Source organism: Rhincodon typus, chromosome 7, assembly GCF_021869965.1.
Source record: "Rhincodon typus isolate 14 chromosome 7, sRhiTyp1.1, whole genome shotgun sequence".
In the NCBI taxonomy this organism is placed as follows: domain Eukaryota; kingdom Metazoa; phylum Chordata; class Chondrichthyes; order Orectolobiformes; family Rhincodontidae; genus Rhincodon; species Rhincodon typus.
The window spans coordinates 68,772,252-68,795,248 of NC_063338.1; the positions used below are offsets into that span (position 1 = coordinate 68,772,252).

The 22,997-nt window shown below is 38.9% G+C and overlaps 1 protein-coding gene across 1 annotated transcript in view; it reads left to right on the plus strand.

Moving 5' to 3' along the window:
- thsd7ba (thrombospondin, type I, domain containing 7Ba) overlaps window positions 1-22,997 on the plus strand; it is an 886,244-nt gene that overhangs the window by 684,662 nt on the left and 178,585 nt on the right. The window contains exons 17-18 of the mRNA XM_048599575.1: window positions 15,477-15,607; window positions 17,356-17,509. Of these exons, the coding sequence (XP_048455532.1) occupies window positions 15,477-15,607; window positions 17,356-17,509 (285 nt within the window). The remainder of the gene's footprint in view (window positions 1-15,476; window positions 15,608-17,355; window positions 17,510-22,997) is intronic.

The window sequence follows — 22,997 nt, forward strand, 5'->3', positions numbered from 1 at the left end:
GATTGGATAATGATCTGGCTAGGAAGATGAGTAGTTGTTAATGGGGACTGTTAGTGACTAACAACAACTGAATAGTCAGTTCTGAGGAAGGGTGACTGGACCCGAAACATTAACTCTGTTTCTTCCTTCACAGATGCTGCCAGACCTGCTGAGCTTTTCCAGCAACTTTGTTTTTGTTCCTGATTTACAGCATCCACAATTCTTTCGGTTTTTATTAGGTGGTGCATAAGATCAATTTTCTGCTTGGGGACCCTGCAGCCCCTAGACTCAATATTGAGTTCAATAATTTTAGGGCCTAAACTCTCCCATGTCCTGGCCCCTTACCCCACACACCAGGCCTTGTTATCACATAGCCTGCCACCACACACCGCCTTGTTGTTAGCCACTAACAGTCCCCATTAACAACCATTCACTCTCCTATTGTTTACTCCCTACCCCACTCCACTCCCTATTTTCTGCAGGTAAACTGACGTTTTCCCAGCTACCATCAGTTCTGAGGAAGGGTCACCGGACCTGAAATGTTAACTCTGATTTTTTTCTTCACAGATGCTGCCAGAGCTGCTGAGCTTTTCCAGCAACTTTTGTTTTTGTTCCTGATTTATAGCATCCGCAATTCTTTCAGTTTTTATTTGCTGTGGATCCAGACTGTTACATAATTCAGTTTAAGTTAGGATGGCACATTATTTCCCTAAAGTATTAGTGAAGTAGATGAATATTTAGAACAGTTGATGATAGTTGACATTATCAACATTGCTGAGATTGGTTTTCAATTCCAGATTCACTAATTGAATCCCAGAGAGAATAAATACTAAAAACGACAGTAGTAATTGGAAATAAATGTGCTGTAGCTTCATTTTGAAGCATAAAAGACATGTCAAACCAGCATGTGCCACATGCTCGTTTCCTTCTGAGATTTAACTTCCACCAGCTGCCTTGGTAGGATTTGAACCATGACCTCAGAGCATTACCATGGGCCTCTGGATTACTAATTGATATTACACCAGGGTGTTTCCAGTTAGCCCTCTGAACTAGGCTAGCTTCTTTCCTATCTCCTCCCACACGTACTCTAACCTCACCTTCTCCACATGACACGCTTCCTGCTCTCCTCCAGTTTCTCATGTTGGCTTTAATATTTCTCTCTTTTCAAGTGGTTATCTGTCTCTCCTTTACATTTACTGCCATCAACCTCTCTCCTCTAAAAAGATACATTGCAAATGGCTAACCCATTTCCAACCACTATTTCATTACCTCCTAATTCTGACTTTTCTGGAACTCTATATTTGTAACCCCTCAAATAGATCCCATCATAATGTCAAAAGGCTCTAATCAAAGTCACAAATGACAAATATCCTCGGTGACTGGGACAATGGTAAATGTCACCTTCTTATTCTGTTGATCTCTCTGCCATCTTGGACACTGTTGACCGTACCATCCAAGACACCTCTCCTCATGGGTCCAGCTGTTTGAACCTGCACTCATTTGGTTCCACTCTTATCAATCTAATGACTGCCAGAGGATCACTCACAATGATTATTTGAAGATAAATCATTGGTTCTGTACTGCTACCTATGGTGTTCCCAAGGGATCAATCCATGCACAACCACCCCCAACTCTCCTCTTCCATTTCCCCCTCCCCCTCCATTCCTCTTTCTCAGCTATTATTATGCATTGGTTACATCAACCAAAATCACTGCATTCATTTCTACACATATATTTATGTGATTATGTCACCCATCTCTACCTCACTACCTCTTCTCTCAGCTCTTCTGTTTGTCCAACATCCAGTATTGGAAGAACAGAAATGTTTTACAGTTCAATATTGGAAACACAACAGATTCCATTTCATGGCCACTAATAGCACCTCTCTACCTGGCAACTATTGAGACTGAAACAGACTGGTCGTGACATTGCATCATCATGGTGCAAGTTACATCAGGTAGATTTGCTGTCATCATCCTTCTTTTAGGTTGGGATTTAAAGTTTTGGATTGGTCTAATATGATAGAGAAAATCCACTTAGGAATCTAATGAAATTAAGTTTCTTGTCTTAAACAAGATTGTTGTTTACTGTGTGATAACAATCAGTTATAATTCCTTTGGTGTAATTATGTGCCCTTGTGGTGCAGCGATAGAGTATCTACCAGGAGGTCCAGGTTCAAGTCTCATCTGCTTTAGAAGTGTATAATAGCATCTCTGAAAAGATGATTAGAAAGTATCTACATTGATGTGATAGACAGTATTACTGAAACTACAACAGAAATTTAAATGGTAGGTCTCTCTCCTTCGAGATCAAGAGCTGTTCTCCAATTGAAGTTCATATAATATCAACAGATACTTATTACACACTCAACTTTAACCCTCATCCTGTGGGTGAGCTGCTTTCTTGAACAGCTTAAAAACAGTCTCCCATATTCTATCCTCTTGAAACTTGACATTGTCCAAGACTCATGTCTATGTACTAGTTGCACTGAAACTTGTTACCATGTGCTCACTGGCCTACAGTGACTCTATTTCAAGCAACATTTTGATTTTGTAAAAACAACTCATCCTTGTTTTCAAATCCTTCCATGGAATCATTGCTTCCCAGTTCTATGATGTCCTCCAGGTCCACAAACCTCCAAGGAATCAATACTCCTCTCGAATTTCCAATTTTAATTGCTTCACTGTTGGTGCCTGAACCTTCAGCTACCTCGACCATTGTCTCCAGAATTCCCTCTCTAATCTTCTGTCACTCTCAACTTTCATTATTCCTTTATGACACTCCATAATTCTTCTCCTGTGCTCTCGGCCACCAGTCCTGCTCTGTATCTAATTTGCATTATGATCCTTTTAGAAAGACGGCTTGCAGCACTGCGTTACATTAAAAAACTTTATGATTATAAATTGTTAATGTCTTATAGCTTTTACTGAATGAACATCTTCATATTGATATCTATTTTATGGGTGTCCTCTATAACATAGCAGGAGTTTTGAAACAGCTTTTGTATAAACATACAGTATTGAACGAAAAATACGTAAGTTAATTTTTTTTTCCTTCTCTTGCTTGTCATGCTCTGTTAATGTGCATGTCTACAAATTCTCAGGCATTTGATATGTCTATTCAAAATGCAATGCCTCTTTCTTTCAGCTAACTTCAAAAACACCATGCAGAATCTAACTGATTCTGGTTATTCTATTGAACCTCATAGATTCCTTTTACTCTTCAGCAAACAATATATCTTCAAATAAGACAACTATTTTATTCTGAAAGAAAGGAAATGTAATATACTCACAGAAATTCTATACACAGTCAATGTAACAGCTTGGTTGATAATGTTTCTGTAAAGTTAAAAATATCTTCATGTCAACCTCCTCAAAAGTAACCTTACAAATGTGCCTGAATGAAAGGTAACTATTCTTTAAATCTACAAAGACAAACACCCACAAATACATTTTCTTTACTTCCAATTACAACCAAAAACAGCCCTTTAAAAGAAAAACCAGTCAAGTCTGAATGTACTTGAATATTTGCTTTGGACCATTTGGACTAACTTAACATTTCTGGATGAAACATGAAAAAATTGAATCTTGAATGACAAGTGCTCAGCAAAATAGCAGCATGGTTCCAGGCTTTTGGCATATTTGAAAATGGTATATAAGAAGTAGTAAATTCTTTGTATTCTGAAGCTCTCCAACTTGGGAGAGTACATCTTCTGGTGCATTGTGGTATGTGGATTGTTGCTTTGGCCAGCATTTATTTCCCATCCCTACCTGCCCTGGAGAAAGTGGTGATGAGCTGTGTTCTTGAACTGCTGCAGTCTTTGGGGTGCACAGGCTCCTACAGTGTTGTTAGGAAGGGTGTTCCTCAAAGTTGACCCACTAACAGTGATTACAGCTCAGAGTGAGGATGATATGCAACTTGAAGGGGAACTTTCAGATGGTGGTGTTTCCAAGCATCTTCTTTCCCGGAAATAGAGGTCGTGATCTTATAAAAAACCTTTCTGAGTTCCTGCAGTGAATCTTGCAGATGGTACACGCTGCTGCTACTGAGCATTGGTGGTGGAGAAGGTGAATATTTGTAGTTATCATACCAATCAAGCAGGCTGGTTTCTTCTGCTTAGTTTTGAGTTTCTTCAATGTTCTTGGATCTGCACTCATCCAAGTAAGTGAAGAGTATTCCATCACACTCCTGACATGTGCCTTGTAGGCAGAAGATAAGCTTTGGGTAGATGGGAAGTAAGTTAGTGTCTGAGGAATCCCTAACCTCTCACCTGATGTGGCAGCCACAGCTAGTATATTGCAAGTGGAGTCCAGTTTCTGGTCAGTGGTAACCCGCAGAATGTTGACAGTGGTGGCAATGCTGTTGAATGCCTTTGGATGATAATTTTATTCTACTTTTGTCAGAGATGGTCATAACTGACATCCGTGTTGCCAGTTATCAGCCAAAGCCTGGTTATTGTCGTGGTCTTGTTGTCAATGTTCACAGGCTGCTTTGGCATCTAAGCGGTTGTGAATGGTACTGAACATTGTGTCATCATCAACCAACATCCGACCTTTGACCTTATCATGGAAGGAAGCAGCTGAAGGTGGGTGGTCCAAGAATACTACCTTCAGAATCTCCTGAAGCAATGTCCTATGGCTGAAGTGATTAACCTCCAACAACCGTAAATGTCTTGCTTTGTGCTAGTTGTGACTTCAACTAGTGGAGCATAACTATTGATTCTGGTTTTATCAAGAAGCTTTGAGGCAGTACTCAGTCAAATGCTGTCTTAACATTAGGGCCAGTCACTTTTACCTCACCTCTAGATATCATGTTTGGCTATAATAAGCTCACAAGTCAAATGCTTTCTGGAAGAACCCAAATTGAATAACAATGAGCAGATAATTCCTTTGCAAGCGCCACTTGATAGCACTGCCTGTCATAATTAGAAATGTAGGGCTCTTTAAGGATTTAATAGATCAGCTCCAGGATTAATTGAGAGTAAATGCTTACTAGAACTTTGTATTTAAGAACTAAGAGAGAACTGTTGTTTCTAGATCTGCTGAGTTCTCCAGTACTTTCTGTTCATATTTCAGAATTTCCGCATTTTCTTCTGGTTTAGAATCTATTTCATTTCCATTTACCAGCTGTTATATGATGGGAATATGTATTAAAAGATTTTGGGACTTGCATCAAGATTACAGAAGTTTATTTTTAAATAAAATGTTTACCAGGTGATACAATGCTTCCTGAATAGCCACCTTCTTTTAAAAATATTCTTTACCTTTGGATTGTGGACTAAAACCGGGGCACTATGGAGGGAGATGCTGCAATTCTGGAACTCTTTGTGGGTTTTATTCATACTTCTTTGATAAAGCGATTGGTGGGGGGTGGTAAATGTTGGCACCATGGTGAATGTGCGTCTATGTGTGTTTCATGGCAGCAGTGCCCAGAGAACAGGCTGTCGATTTGTTTTTCAGTCAGGATCGGTTGTGTGGACCATGAGTCATCAGCATTTCAACCATCCTTTGCTTGGCTCCAAGACAGGTAGACATCCTGTGTAAACAATACAGGGCCAGGAAACCTCCACACGCGAAAAAGACAGAATCTCTCTCCTTGCAGAGTAGTATCAAAGAATTGAAAGATAATTCTCACTCCCCATTTGCCTGTCGGCTGCTGCATCTTACCAGGGACAGAGTGACTAAATAATTAATGTGCTGACTGACCTGTGTCTGAAGTAAAATAATGAAAAGACTTGGAAAGAAGATCATAGATCAGAAAACCCGAAAGAAGCAAAAGGACATCTCATGAATCCTGTGGCCTTGTGTGATCGAACAGTATTTCCCTAACACTTATTTTCCTTCATCCATAAAATCTGGGTTTTTTTTTGTCTACATCTGTCTGGAAATGTGTGTAGGCGTTTAAGAAGGGGTAAAGTTATAAATTGGTCATTTGTATTTTGTTTGTCTGTGTTTAGACCTGATTTAGTTCTAATAAGTAATTTCTTGTTAAGTACAGAAATATGGTCAGTGTTTTCTGTTAACCTAAGATTATCAGACATGGTAAATGAAGAATTTTGAGTAATTTGATTAAACCTATAATGACCTCAGGAGTAGTGAGACTTGAATATCAGTGCACTTTCCCAACTGGGTTGTGACATCACTACATTTAAGGTAGTTCCCACAGGATTTCAAATTCCCAATTCTATACAGGTGACGAAATGAGCTGATAGTAATTGATGTTTGTTTTTGGATTTCTTGGTTTTGGACTGATGTTACAGTGAAGTTAGACTGTAACAGTCTGTTGTGTAATGTATTATTTTATTATTGAGACTGTAACAGTGTGCCATCAATTGTATTAACTCAGCTTAAGCATTCTTCTATACTGCTTGAATCTTAAGAGATACCAGCAGTGAAGCTGAATTCCAATTATATGTATTATCTGAGGCAAGATAAAAAGAAGCAATCACCGTCCTAAGTTTTATCCCTTACCTTTATAGAGTCATAGAGTCACACGGCTGTACAGCATGGAAATAGATACTTTGGTTTTGTTCGTCCAAGCTGACCAGATATCCTACGTTAATCTAGTCCCATTTACCAGCATTTGGCCCATATCTCTCTCAACCCTTACTATTCATAAATGTTGTAATTGTATCAGCGTCCACCTCTTCCTCTGGCAGCTCATTCCATACACACACCACCCTCTGCGTGAGCATTGCCAGTTAGGTCCTTTGTAAATCTTTCCCCTCTCACTTTAAAACAGTGCCCTCTAGTTCTGGACTCCCCTACCCTGGTGAAAAGATTTTGGCTATTCACCCTATCCATGGCCCTTATGATTTTATAAACTTCGATAAGGTCACCCGTCACCCTCCAACACTCCAGGGGAAATAACCCCAGCCTATTCTGCTTCTGACTTTAGCTCAAACCCTCCAACCCTGGCAACATCCTTGTAAATCTTTCCGAACCCGCTCAACTTTCACAACATCCTTCCGATAGCAGGGACACCAGAATTGCTTCGATCTAACTCTGATGTCCAGAGATACTTGAAACTAAACAGCAGAGACAGTCAGCTGTGAAAGTTCGCTGCCTAGTCAGATAGCTATGTAGGTTCACTGACCTGTCTTTTCTTCACCTCCCACATGATTTTATAAATGTAACTCTTATGATATTTAAATTAAAATCTTTAAGTTGATTCATACAAGTTCCATGACTCATTAGTGAGACAAATTGTGTTTAGATCAAGCTACCCCAACAAATTTAATGCACTGCAACGAACCTTTGGAGAACAGCTAGTTATAATTTTGTGAAGGTGTAAAAGATACTGAGAGAAATAGTGAATCCATCTCCACCCTAGTCTATAATTTGTTAAGGTCAAAAATCACATAACACCAAGTTAAAGTCCAACAGGTTTATTTGAAGACACAAGCTTTCAGAGTCTCACTCCTTCAAGTGATTTTTGACTTTGTCCACCTCAGTTCAACACTTGGCGCCTCCACATCATGACTACAATTTGTGAATAAATGAATGAAAACTAAGGAACACGTGAACTTGTACAGGTAGGGTAAATGAACAGAATGGAGTCAATAAGCAGTCATAAGATTTATGGTCATCTCAGTGAAACTGCTTGAGGTTTCACCCCTTTATAGGTAATGCATAAAAACTAGCCTATTTAAATCACAGTCAATATTGTGAATGACACCTGAAATTTATACTTTATAACAACAATTAGATTTCAATATTATTAAATCCTGCACCATGGTAGTTCAAACATTTTAAATTCATTGAGTTGGTAGCTTGGCAAATTTAAAGTCATATTTCAGATTTAAATCATTGGAATTTAAGCTTACATAAAATATATATCAACTGAAATGTGTAGATAGGAGTAATAATATGGAAATGTCACATTGCATTTGCTGAGATTACACTCTTTTGAGTTTGATTTCAAATGTGAACTTGGGTCTGGCTTTCTCAAATATGTCGCTTGGAATCTTAACATTGTTAATATAAGATGCATGAATTAAATACTTATGCAATCAGATTAGCATGAAAAGGCGCACATGTCAGGGTGTAACTCTCAGATTAGATTGCTCCTTGAGTCAAATCTTCGATTCATGTTCTTATGAAAAGTTGGCAAAATCAATGCTTGTTCCTCAACCAATGAGATACACTTGATGTACAACACATTCGTGCTGCTGATGTTCTGTTCAAAACAGTTTGATCTGGGTCAAAACTGGGGATTGAGTGTGTTAACGGTGCTTGAGGGTCTTAATTGTGATTAGACACGTAGAAGATAGGAACATGAGTAGGCCATTTAGTCAGCCTACTCTGCCATTCGATATCGTCATGGCTGATCATCCAAATCAGTACTTTGTTCCCATTTTTGCCCCTTTGATCCTTTTAGCCCCAGGAACTATATCTATCTCCTTGAATAGCTTAGAATGAATATTTTCAGCAGTAATATTTCAGGCATGGGAGTCATTTTCTGAATGTCTGTAATTTTCACACAGAATTGCTCAAATTATTGGTACGGGTAATGATCGTGTCATTTGAATTCAGGATATGTATGCAGCCAGATGGTAGTGTGCTCATGCTCTGTAAGGTGCTGGATTTGGGTTCCAATCTATTTGATAGCATGGGTTTGAATCTCACCATTGCCAATAATTCTGGTAACTTGTCATTCAGTGGATTTGTTATCTCCTTCAAGTGATCAAGTTCTTTTCCAATTATACATGAAAGTTGTCTGGTGTGAAAATTAACTGAAATGTTATCCAACGTGGTAGTCTAAAGAGGGCTCTTGTGAAACAGAGGTAGTGTCTCTATCTTTAAAACAGAAGGCTCAGGTTCAAGTACCACCTACTGCAGAGAAGCGCAATAACATCTCAAAACAGGGTGAAAAGAAAATATATGTGCATGTTACCACCAGACACCAATGAAAAAAACCAACAACTTAAGAAACTCCCATATTGCTCAGGCTTTACTTCACCAATGGTTTGGATTATAACTCTTCCAAGAATAATACCAACAGGTTAAATTAATACTTGCCATGTTACTTTATTTAGTTTGATTGATAGAATTCTACATAAATAAAGATCTTACTGTATTGAAAAAAATATGCATCATTAAAAAATACAAACATGACCCAGCAACTGTTGTTGGTGTGTTAGTAAATGTGACATTTGCTATTAGCCATTTTTTGATATGAATTTTAAACTATATTAAGTTCCAACCCATTGATAAAAACTTGCTATGATATAGATATTGAAAGACAAACAACCTGGACGCTTTGGTTGAGAATGAAAAGTAAGATGTGTTTGAGTGTGCCTTCAGACATGCCAAAATGCACATCATAATTTGGAATAACACAGTGTGGAGCTGGAGAAACATAGCAGGCCAGGCAGCATCAGAGGAGCAGGAAAGTTGATGGTTTGGGTCAGGCCTCTTCTTCAGAAATGGGGAGAGTGAAGGGAGCTCAGAAATAAATAGAGAGAGGAGGGTGGGGCTGGGGAAGGTAGGTGGGATGGTGATAGGTGAGTGTAGGTAGGGAGTGGTGGGGATTGATCAGTGAGGTGGGATGGATGGATAGGTAGGAGAGAAGATGGACAGATTAGGTCAGGTCAAGGAGGCGGGGATGAGAGGGAGGCTTGGACATGGGTTGAGGCCGTGGGTGGGGAGATTTTAAAACTGGTGAATTCCATGTTTAGGCCATCGGGCTATCCCGGGGTGGAATATGAAGTGCTGCTCCTCAAGTTTGCGGGTGGCGTCATTGTGATATTGGAGGAGGCCCAGGACAGACATGTCACCCAGGGAGTGGGAGGGGGAGTTAAAGTGGTTGGTGACTGGAAGCTGTTGTCGTTTGTCACATACAGAGTGCAGATGCTCTACAAAATAGTCTCTGAGCCTCCGCTTGGTCTCATTGATGCAGAGGAGGCCACTTCAGGAGCAGCGGATGCAGTAGATCAAGTTGACAGATGTGCAGGTGAACCCGTGTCTAATGTGGAACAACAAGGTGCAAGGCTGGATGAACACAGCAGGCCAAGCAGCATCATAGGAGCAGAGAGGCTGACGTTTCGGGCCTAGACCCTTCATCAGAAAAGGGGGAGGGGAAGGGGGTTTTGAAATAAATAGGGAGAGAGTGGGAGGCGGATAGAAGAGGGATGGAGGAGAGGATAGGTGGAGAAGAAACAAACAGGTCGAAGAGGCGGGGATGGGGCCAGGAAAGGTGAGTGTAGGTAGGGAGTTAGGAAGGGGATAGGTCAGTCCAGGGAGGACGGACAGGTCAAGGGGGCAGGATGAGGTAGGTCGGTAGGAGATGGAGGTGCGGCTTGAGGTGGGAGGAGGGGATAGGTGGGAGGAAGAACAGGTTAGGGAGGCAGGGACGAGCTGGACTGGTTTTGGGATGCGGTGGGGGGAGGGGAGATTTTGAATGTGGAAGGTTTGTTTTGTGCCTTGAATGGAGGTGAGGGGGGAGGTGCTATCTCATAATTTTGAATGTCTACTTTGACTAAAGTTATTTGGATTTTCCCTTCCTGAAAAATGGATGAATTTGATCTTTTAAGTCTGGTCTACTAAAGCAAACAATTTAGTGACACATTAACGGAAATAATAGTACCGAAATAACACTTAATTCTTGGACTCCTGTTTTATTTTCATTCATTCTTTAAGATGCGAGCCTTGCTGTTCTGGCTAGCGTTTACTGTCTATCTAATTGCCCTTAAGATGGTGGTGGTGAGCTAACTATTTGAACTGTTGCAATTGATGTGATGGAGGTAAATCAAAAGCACAGCTAGGAAGGGAGTTCTAGGATTTTGACCTAATCACAGTCAGGAACAGTTATTTAGTTCCAATCCAAGAAGATGCATGACTTACAGAAGATCCTGCAAGTCAAGGTATTGCAATGCATTTGCTGTGTTTGATCTTCTAGCATGTGGAGTTCATGGGCTCAGAAGGAAGCTTGGTAAATTGCTGAAATGCATACTGTAGATTATACATAGTGCTGCCCAATGCTCCGTGGCACAGGAGTTAAATGTATCCTTATGTTCATTCATGAGATGTGGGCATTGAATGAGTGAGCATTTGTTGCCTATCCCTAATTGTCCTTACACTGAGAAGCTTGCCTGATGCTTTCAGAGGGTAATTCAGAGTCAAGCACATTGCAGTGAGCCTGGACTCATGTGCAGGCCAGACCAGGTAAGGATGGCAGATTTCCTTTCTTCCTAAAGACATAATTGAACCAGATGGAAATTTATGATGATCCACATTGGTTTCACTGTCACAGTTTAGACTTGTATTAATTTCCAGACTTTTATTGAATCCAAATTTCACTATCATTAGTTTGGGACTCTGGATTATTACTCCACTGACATTACCATTCCACACTATCTCACAGTGACAGATAGTGACAGTAATGAGAGTAAATTAGTACTGAACACACAAATACGCAGACTACTCAACACATGACTCTTTTAGGATGGCAGTCTAGTTTTCTGAGAGTGGAGAGCTGGTAATTGGCCAGGATACATCTCAGTAAAATTTCCAAGCCTTCACTGTCAAAACCTGATGGGCACTGGTTCTGCTTGTTCTCTTTCATTCTGGCAATACTTTCTGGCTGTGTCTCAGAGAGATTACTGCACCTGGTGTTGCACCTGATATTGCCAGTAATGTGGTCAGTAACATTTATGTTGGCAAAAAGCAGGCATCCATGCCATCATGAGTCATATATAAACCCTATTAAGTAGCAACCTATAGAATTGATTGCCATTACAACAATGAATGTAAAAGCACGGGAGCAATTACCCTCTACCTCCAGAATTCCTATTATTGAGACTGGATGACATGTTTCTACCTATGGCAGAACAAAGTTTTACTTGGAGATTACAAAAGTTCGGCTATATCAACTGCCTTGTATTCCCAAGATGATCTGCCTCAAATACTCGGATGACTTTGTTTTTTACAGAATTTGGGCTAGGCATCTCTCGATGACATTAGATATTGAACTTGGTAACTGACAGAAGATCCTGATAACCATAAAAACTAAAGGAGAAAGACTTTCATTTTGCTAAGCTTATGTTGCAATGTAAGACCTTAATTTCCTCTGTTCTCTCAAACAGTGCAATTTCTGTGCAAGATGTTTGAGTTAATTCAGTTTTGCTGCAAATTGGTATACAAATACTGAGACCATGCTTCTCTGATATTCCTTAGAATTATGTTTTTCAGTTTTTTAGTATAAAGACATGAACTTGCTTGGAGGACTGATGGTTGCTAGTGCCATGCATGTCATATGTTTTATGTGGCTGCTGTATATAATTTGCATTCAGATCAGTACACTGTTGGTGCTAACTAGAATATGTTTATTGAAGCCTAGAGTATGACCAAGTTCTTGAAATAACTGCGGTATGCTGAAAGCATGATGAGTACAGTGAATTGCTAAACACCAATTAATTCTACGCTCATTCCACTTACAGAGCATTTCATTATTATCAAGATTCAAATGTGATAATTCCTTTCCTGTAATGATGATGTATGTAATTCACCAATCAGATCATTTTTTTCTGTATACGGTAATCTAATGACCTTTTCCTTGCAATCAAAACTAATAATTTACACACAGAATTAATTGCAACTGTTAATGAAGTGACTAATTTTTTTTTAATGAATGGAGCATCCACCCAGATAAAAAGAATTCTGTAAGCTTTGCTGAGACTTTACATTTTTATCAGCATTTTAAGAAACCAATTTATACAGGAAAGATAATCACCCTTTTATGACTGATTCTGATTTGTTCTTTCAACTATTACTGAATGTGAGTTCTTTTTTTCCACATTGCACAGTTATCACCATAATTCTGAATGGAATTAAGAATTAGTAAAACGACAACATATTTTTACATTTAGAATATTGTCGGAAAATGCTTGTTTTTAAAAATTATTTTGGTGTTGGAATCCTTCTTGCATAGTCAAGAAATGAAATAATTTAAGCCACTTGGCTACTATGCAGAATAGACATACCAGAGCCAGTATTAAAGGCATATCACAAACAATAGAGCTTTATACAGCGACATGATGACTGAGTGGTATTGTTGCCGGAGTGCTAATTCAGAGATCCAAAATATGTTCTAGGCTTCAAATCCTGCCATGGTAGCTGGTGAAATTGGAATTCAATTAAAAAAAAGAGTTTAATGATGACCACAAATTCATCATCGATTTTCAGAAAAACCCATAAGACCATAAGACATAGGGGCAGAAATTAGGCCATTAGTCCCAACGAGTCTGCTCTGCCATTTAATAATGGCTGATAAGTTCCTCAACCCCATTCTCCCACTTTCTCCCCATAACCCTTGATGCCCTTGATAATCAAGAACCTATCTATCTCAGTCTTAAATGTACTCAATGACCTGGTCTCCACAGCCTTCTGTGGCAGTAAATTCCATAGATTCACCACTCTCTGGATGAAGAAGTTTCTCCTTATCTCTGTTCTAAAAGGTCTTCCCTTTACTCTAAGGCTGTGCCCTCGGGCCCTAGTCTCTCTTACCAATGGAAGCATCTTCCCAACATCCACTCTGTCCAGGCCATTCAGTATACTGTAAGTTTCAATTAGATCCCCCCTCATCCTTCTAAACTTCAATTAATATAGCCCCAGAGTCCTCAAACGTTCCTCATATGTTAAGCTTTTCATTCCTGAGACCATTCTTGTGAACCTCCTCTGAATCTGCTCCAAGGCCAGTCCATCCTTCCTGAGATATGGGGCCCAAAACTGCACACAATACTCCAAATGTAGCCTGACCAGAGCCTTATAAAGCCTCAGTAGTACATCCCTGCTTTTATATTCAAATCCTCTCAAAATAAATGCCAACATTGCATTTGCCTTCCTGACTACTGACTCAACCTGCAAGTTTACCTTGAGAGAATCCTGGACTAGAACTCCCAAGTCTCTTTGCACTTCAGACTTCTGAATTTTCTCCCCATTTAGAAAATAGTGCATGCCTTTATTCTTCTTACCAAAGTGCATGATCTCACACTTTCCCATGTCGTACTCCATCTGCCACTTCTTTGCCCACTCTCCTAACCTGCCCAAATCCTTCTGCAGCCTCCCCACCTCCTCAATACTACCTGTCCCTCTACCTACCTTTGTATCATCTGCAAACTTAGCCAGAATGCCCACAGTTCCTTCATCTAGATCATTAATGTATAAAATGAAAAGTTGTGGTCCCAACACTGACCCTTGCGGAACACCACTTGTCACCAGCTATCATCCTGAGAAAGACCCCTTTACCCCCACTCTCTGCTTTCTGCCAGACAGCCAATCTTCTATCCATGCTGGCACCTTGCCTCTAACACCATGGGCCCTTATCTTACTAAGCAGCCTCCCATGTGGCACCTTATCAAGGGCCTTCTTGAAGTCCAGGTAGATAACATCCATTGGCTCTCCTTGGTCTACCCTGTTCGTTACTTCCTCAAAGAATTCTAACAGATTTGTCAGGTATGACTCCCTGTGATGAAACCATGCTGACTTTACCCTATTTTACCGTACACTTCCAAATATTCAGAAATCTCATCCTTTACAATGGACTCCAAAATCTTACCCACGACTGAGGTTAGGCTAATCGGCCTGTAATTTTCCGTCTTTTGCCTTACTCCCTTTTTAAACAGGGGTGTCACATTAGCGATTTCCCAGTCCTCTGGGACCCTCCCTGACTTGAGCGATTCCTGAAAGACCATCTCGTTCACTAATGTCATTTAGGGAAGTAAACCACTATTTTTACCTGGTCTGGCCTAGACCCACAGCAATGTAGTTGACTGACCTCTGGGCAATTAGGAATGGGCAATAAATGCTGACCTAGCCATGGGATGCCCTCATTCTGTGAATAAATTTAAAAAAAAACACAGTAAGGTAGAGATATGTTTGTCCATTAATTCTCTCCTGTGCAGGCATGATGCAATTAAACAATGTGATTAAGTCCAATTTAGGTATTTACCTTGCCACAAGAGTATTTTGGCTACCTATGGGCATCAGTTGGTCTCTGAGGGAGAAGCTCATCCTCCAGCCTAAAAGTGTAGACTTAATTAGAAGGAGAAGGGAAGACAACCCTGCGCCTTGCCAAGTCATGCACCACCCATTCTCCCTTCACCTCTAATCCATCCCTGGAATGGAGTCAGTAAATTCCATACAATCTCTCAGTAAATACTTTATGAATCTCAGGATATCTTTAAGAAGAATATTATTATCTGTGTGTCAACCCTTATTGTATTCACATTTACAACATCATATTCCATCTGCCCAACACTCCAATCACTCTGGGCATCAATAATAAATACTATTACTTTGAAATATACTGATGACTTTGCGGAATTTATGAAATAACAACAATAAGGATTTACTTGCACAAATAATGGCTAACTTCTGTGGTAACAGTGTGATTGAAAATTAAGCTTTACACCTAGTGTATAAAAATCATCCTTGTATGCAGAAGAACCACAATTCAGAGGATGACAACTGAGTTACTTTTGTTGATTTAATTCTCAGGTGTATGATCGAGTTCCCTGTCACAGAGATTGCAGTAAATTTAGCTGGGTGGCTGAACCATGGTCTGATTGCAGAATCAACAAAAAGTCAATGCATAAATGTGGAGAAGGTGTTCAGACTCGGAAAGTGAGGTGCGTAGAAGGATTTCACAAATGCTTGAATATCTGAGATTTTTCTGGCTTTTAGCCTCTTCCATCTCATCTTTTGACATTTTACAGTAGAAATGTCATTTTGTTTTGGAGACACCGTTTTCTGAAGAACTAAAGAGTTCTATGTATTTTTACAATGTTCTAATAAGTTGTAATCCTTTATTGAATGAGTTTTAATATCAAGAAGGTTGATTGTTTTATACCCAGCAACATTAACTCTTTTTGTCCAAAACATTTTCCTAGGTTTCTGAACTGTTCTGATAATAGACATGGCTCTAATTCTGCTTATAAGCATACACATTGGGGCCATTCTTTTGAAGGAATATGAAGTAAATACATTTTATTTAACATTATCTTTTCATGCCCAAAAGATTCCTTCTGACTTTCCAAAAATGTGATACATTTATCAAATTTTAAGTTTTTTTTATTATATATTATATTTTCTTTAAGTATTTTATGTATGTCCTCAGATAATATGCAATTATTATTATTCTGTATGGTAGTTTCCTTTGGTCATTTTTCAATGAATTCTTGTCCAGGTTTCCAAGAAATAATTCTGCATACCTCAATCCACATACAGTTGGCCATGCAAGGCAAACCCATTTTAGTTCTCTGCTTCTTTCACAGGAGTGTTGGGACCTGCAGCAATGTACAAGAGCCTCTTACCATTTCAGTCATTGGTTCTGTACTAATGGAATATGATACCCTACATGATGACTCTCTGCCCTATGCCATTCTCCCTTAATGCCTCTTTTGAACCAATTAGCCAAACATTCTGGTCTTCAGTCTCAATAATTCCCTTACACTGTTGTAAAAGAGGTCAATTATTATTTCCATGCATCCTTTCTCTCTTTCTTTGAAGTTAATCAAATAAGCCTTTCCAGTAGATATTAAACACAATTTTTTAAGGTATCTAGGCAGTGATTGCTCAGGACAGACTCTCTTTCATAACGGATCTTATTTATGGTGAGTTGGAATCATTGAACAGAACTAGTTCATATTTGGAGATAGTAAGAACTGCCGATGCTGGAGTCAGAGACAACACAGTGTGGAGCTGAAGGAACACAGGAGGTCAGGCAGCATCAGGGGAGCAGGAAAGTTGACTTTTTGGGACTGTGTTCCTCCAGTTCCACACCAAATTCATATTTGGTATTACCTTATTTGATCAGATCATGATTATTGGTGCTGTCATGTAGGGCAAGAAGGCTGGAAATGTTGTGATGTTATCATGTTGTAGGATGGACAGGGGATTAATAGAATGTTCCTTTATTTGATGGTGCAAGGACAGGTGAAGTATCTAAGACACCTGAGTCAAAGCTAGATTGCATTACACAGAAGGGATAACAGACAAGATGTGCTCTGATGCTCCTGACACTGAGGAGTTCTGTGCTGTAGATCATGATGATGCTCTCTTCCAAGCAGTTAGGGCTACCTCCTCAGCAGTGTCAGTCTCCAAAGCTTTTCGCAGAGCACAATGTACTTAACTCTGATTGAGGCCTTTGTCTCTCACTGGCAGTTTTGCTGACTCATTTTCAAAGTCAGAGTTACAAAAGTCCAAATTTTCTGTGAGCTATTTATGTTTAAAGGTGATAGATGATATAAAATTGCAGTATTGAAATAGCAAAAGCTGACTATGCCAGAAAAAGGTAGTATAATACATTTCATATATCTTGTTGGTTGAAAAGCTTGACTACTTACCCCGATAATAAAAACTTGTTTTGTCTCCCCAGATGTGTGAATAACACAGCTGACAGGCTTCAAGAGAGTGTGGACGATGAATTGTGTAATTATGATGAAATGCCCATTGGAGCTCGGGAATGTTCTCTCCACTGTCCAAATGACTGTGTAATGTCTGATTGGGGCCACTGGAGTACTTGCCCAAAAGTTGGTATTTTATTTTGAATGCATTTGATAAATTTACAACATTGAATGTTGCAGAAATGACAGTCATTGATGTACTTAGAACTCGCAAACAAAATTGACATCAGTAATTTTTTGTGCAAGGAACATTTAGTCTTCATATCATTAGTTGAGATAGAAGTTGCCCAATAAAATGTAAATAACATGTGCGCATATGCCCTGTGTAAGTTCCTGCTTTCAACTAGTCATGCAACTTGCACCTAAGTAAGCCATCATCTCTAAACATGCAACTTACACAGCTGATCAAATCCAAAGCAAAATAATGGAATATCAGTCAGTCTTGTTGATTGTTTTACTTTATAAACTCAGAACCAACATTCCTTCTTAATATTCTTGTCTGATTGTTGAAAGATGTTATTATTGTTTTTGCATGTGACAAATTCAAATTGTGAGTACTTATATCTTCAAAAACTCTTAATTAACTAACAAAAACCACAACAATTTCAGATGTGATTTGAGTGCATTGATTCCTTAGCATCAAAATTTAAATTTGCCCTTCTTATGGGCAATTCAAGATGTGCAATAACTGCTTACCTTTTCATTAATACTCACATTGATGACTAAATATTTTAAGAAAGTGCCAGATCATTGACGATTAAGTATCTCTTTTAAGTGAAAGCTAGAGATAATGAACATAGAACATAGAACATAGAACTGTACAGCACAGTACAGGCCCTTTGGCCCACAACATTGTGCCGAACTTTTACCCTAAACCTAAGGTCTATCTAACCTCTACCCCTACCTTATACTATTATCCATATGCCTATCTAATAGCCGCTGACACTTGATAGAATTGGTTCCTTTTTCTTATGCTCTTAAATTATTTGAGCTGAATATTGAAACAATATTGTTATATCCAGTATTGTTGTATTATAACGTCACTGACTTCCACTTTTAAGATTTAACATTGCAATTGGTTGGAAAACTAAGATGAAAAGCAGAAATCTGCTGAGTGAATACCAAAAGCAAAACAAAAAAAAATCAACCCTTTTGTACTGTCAGAAAGTAATTAATTTAAAAGTGTTATTCATTCAAGAACTGACATTTCAGTTCCTTTCTAAACAGAAGAGAAATGTAATTAGTAACTACAAGCTGGTGCAGTTTTTAAATGGTTTCTAAGGCTAGTCAGTGCTTAAACATCTTATTATGATAAGTTCTGTTTCCCCCTGTGATCTTGTAATTGTAGCTGGGAGCGACTAAATGCCAATATGTTAATATATTGTGAGTAGCTGACTAGAGCAGTTTTAAATACTGTTGAGTTCTGTTGTCTTATTAATTATTGTCTGTTTGTCATTTGTACCTACTCAGAGTAACAGAGTGCTTTAGGTAACTAGTGATTGCCGCACTCCTTTACTGAGTCCCATCTGCTTTAATGTGCTAACTTTAAGAGGAGCAGTCACTTTCACTTACATGTTTTAGCGGATATTGTTAAAAATCAGATACACAAGTAGACTGAAGCACTGCGTAATAGGCTAGCTAATGATAAAGAACAGTCATTTAAAATTTTACTTTCCTGTTTTTAATTATATTATAGTACACTGAGGTCAAAGGTAAAAATAACTGGGGCACATTTAACAACTTTCATAAGAGTGCGCCATTCATTCAATAAATAACAGATAATTAATGATAAACTGCTTTTGTTCAACTGTCTCTGTTAATTATTTAGAGTAACATTTTTAAAAACGCTGACCTAACCCTAGTAATCTACTGAAGATATTTTTGTGGTATCCAACCGCAATAAGCAAAAATGGCACAAATTTCAGCCAAATGACCAACTCAAGATATCAATGAGATTGCAGCAGTTCATTGCTGGAAAACATATTACAAAGTATTTACAACACAGAGACAGCCATTCAGCCCAAAAAAGTGCTCCTTATAATCTCTCTTCCAATCTTTAGCATCTAACTTCAAAAGCGTATCTGTCTAATCCATTCTCCCTCATAGATTTATCCAGTCTGCCATTGAATTAGTGTATGGTATTCACCTCAACTTTATCTACATGCTGTGTGTTCCATGTTCTAATCATTCTGTGGGTAAAACATTTCTCTGAATTTGTTGCTAGATCCATTTGTGACCATATTAACTGCTTTTACTTGCATGTAGAAAGCACCTCTTTATGTATACATTCCCAAACACTTTCATAAACTTAAAGATCTCCAGATACACGTGAACAGCACAATTTTCAAGTGCATCTCCAAACCATGCACTATCCTGATTAATAACGATATTGCTGCTCCTTCAGGGTCACTGGAACAAAGCTCTGGAACTCTTGTGTTAACAGTATTGTAGGTGTACTGACAACAAATGAACTGCAACTGTTCAAGAAAGGAGCTCACCAAAATTTTCTCAATGGCAATCAGGGATGGGCAATAAATGCCAGGCTAGCAAGTGTAACCTCATGACAGACAATATATAAAGAATTGTTCGCAGTTCTCAAAATGTAGCCTAATAGATTTTGGTATAAATTGAACTCATTAAGTATCTCCCTTTAAAAGTTAAGATTGATGATATTTTTCAAGGTTTTATTAGACTTTTTGCCACATTTGCTACTCGTGCATCTCTACTCCTGGCCCACTCCGTTCATCTATCCCAGTTAGAAATTAATTCTTTGCAAATTTTGTAGCCTCATTATTTTTCCTAGCAAAATGTGGAACTTCATATGCATCTATCTTAAAGTTGCCAATTAGAAGCCCATTCTGCAGGTTTATTTGCATCTCCCTCTAATTTGTTGCAATCTAAATAAATCTGCTAGATTACCCATATCTACCCTTTAAATCACTACTTCAAGAGTTTAACAAAGTTGACCACCTTTGCTTTTAGATCCTTGCTGTTTCTTCTTAGATTTTCAATTTCTCGATGTTTTTACACTACATTGTTAAATAAGAATTCTATTATCTTTTCTGTGACGAATATAGCCATGTTCTATTTCCTGTCTCATTTCACAGAAATAATGATTTTTTTAAACAATATGTTATTATGCACCAATACAATGAAATTGGGTTTGAGACTGTCTAATTTGATTAGATAATGAATTATCTCATTCCTGTTATAAGTGTATTTTTTAATTGTCTTCTCACATTTGTCTTCCTGTAAGTATCAAGGCAAAGTTATTATTTTACCTTCTCGCTGTCTTTATCCATGAGCTTATCTTATGTAAAACTTTGTGGTCTTATCCCTGTCCTGAATTTTCTATTGGCTTTATGTGACTTGGAAAACTTTACTATTTCCTTTTACATCTGTTGTTAATTTAGTTTTGTTCTTTTTTGTCTTTTGTTATTTCTCATTTATTCCTGTTTCTTGTTCTTTCCCTTGTTACATTTGTGTTTAGTATATTTCTTTTGCTCTTGTTTAGTGTAGTTAACTAGCGGGTTTGTTTTTACATTTTCGTGGGATATGTTTCACCTGGAAGCTTGTTGATTGGCACTTTAATTGTTTCCCTTTATTGTTTTATTTCTTTATTTGTCACCAATGTTTTCCCTTTTATTTTCTATATGGGCATTCTCATTCTTTTGATTATTTTTTCAATATTCATTTCATTTATGCTTTTTCTTAATCTTTAACTTAAACGTGGTGTTTGGGAATTTGATAATGTTGACATGCATGACTTGAAAAGAGTGCATTCCAGTGATGAAACTGTTGGAAATGGAATAGGATGAAAATATAGGGATAAGGATGGACAGATGTCTGTGGCGGACTCATCATAAATTACATTCATTTGAATACAGAGGCCTTGGAAGATGATAAGGCTGAGGAGATGGTTCATGTGGCATTTGGTTTAGAGAATTTACATTCAGGGTGATGTTTAATGCTAATGCACTTGGGCATTCTGAGGTCAAGAAAGAAGTGGTGTTAGGTCTATTGAAGAGAATTAAGGTAGGTTAGTCCTCAGGATCCGATGGGACTTACCTCAGGTTATTGAGAGAGTCAAGAGAGGAGATTTCTGGGGCCTTGACCAAGATATTTGTATCTTCTCTAGCCACTGGAGAGGTCCCTGAGGACTGGTGAGTAGTTATTTTGAGAATGTTGTTCCTCTGTTCAAGAAGGGAAATAGGGATAATCCAGTAAATTATTGACTGGTGAGTCTTACATTGGTGGTTGGGAAGCTATTGGAGAGGATTCTTAGGGATAGGGTCTACACGCATTTGGAAAAGCATGCCTTAATTAGAGACACTCAACATGGCTTTGTACGAGGCATGTTATGTCATAGTAATTTGATTATTTTTTTTCAAGGAAGTGATGAAGGTGATCGGTGAGGGTAGAGCAGTGGATGTTTTTAAAATGGATTTTATTAAGGCTTTTGACAAGGTCCCTCGTGGTAGGCTCATCCAGAAGATTAAGATACATGGGATCTACAGTGGCTTGGCCATTTGGATTCAGAATTGGCTTGCCAATAGTAGGCTGAGGATAGAGATGAAAGGGTATTTTTCTGGTTGGAGGTCCATGGCTAGCAGTGTTCTGCAGGGATCCATACTGGGGCCTCTGCTGTTTGTGATTGATATAAATAACTTGGATGAAAAAGTAGTTGGGTGGGCTAGTAAGTTTGCAGACAACACAACAATTAGGGGAGTTGTGGATAGTGTAGAAGGTAATCGAAGGATACAGCGGGATATAGATCAGTTGCAGTTGTGGGTGGAGAAACAGCAGATGGAGTTGAATCCGGATAAGTGTGAGGTACTGTGCTGTGGGAGATCAAATGCTAAGGGAAAGTATACGGTTAATGGCAGAACCCTGAACACCATTGATGTACAGTGGGATCTTTGGGTCCTAGTCCATAGCTCCCTGAAAGTGGCCGCACAAGTAAATAGTGTGGTCAAGGAGATATATCGCATGCTTGCCTTTATTTGTCGGGGAATTGAATGCAAGAGTTAGGAAGTAATGTTGCAGCTTTATATAAGTTTGGTTAGGGCGCACTCAGAGAATTGCATTCAATTCTGGTCGCCATATTACAGGAAGCATGTGGAGACTTTGGCGAGTGTGCAGAAGAGGATTACCAGGATGCTGCCTGGATTAGAGGGTATGAGCTATAAAGAGAGGCTGGACAACCTAGGGTTTCTTTCTCTGGAGTGGCAGAGGCTGAGGGTAGACATAGTAGAAGTTTGTAGAATTATGAGAGGCATAGATAGGGTTGACAGTCAGAATCCTTTTTTCCCCAGAGTTGAAATGTCTAATAATAGGGGGCATGCATTTGAGGTAAAAGGGGGAAAGTTCAAAGGAGACGTGAGGGGCAAGTTTTTTACACAGAGAGTGGAAGGTGTCTGGACGGTGCTGCCTGGGGTAGTTGTGGAGGCAGGTATGCTGGCAGTGTTTAAGGGCCTTTTAGATAAACACATAAATAAACAAGGAATGCAGGGAGATAACAAGGTGTAGAGTTGGATGAACACAGCAGGCCAAGCAGCATCAGAGGAGCAGGAAAGCTGACGTTTCGGGCCTAGACCCTTCTTCAGAAATGCAG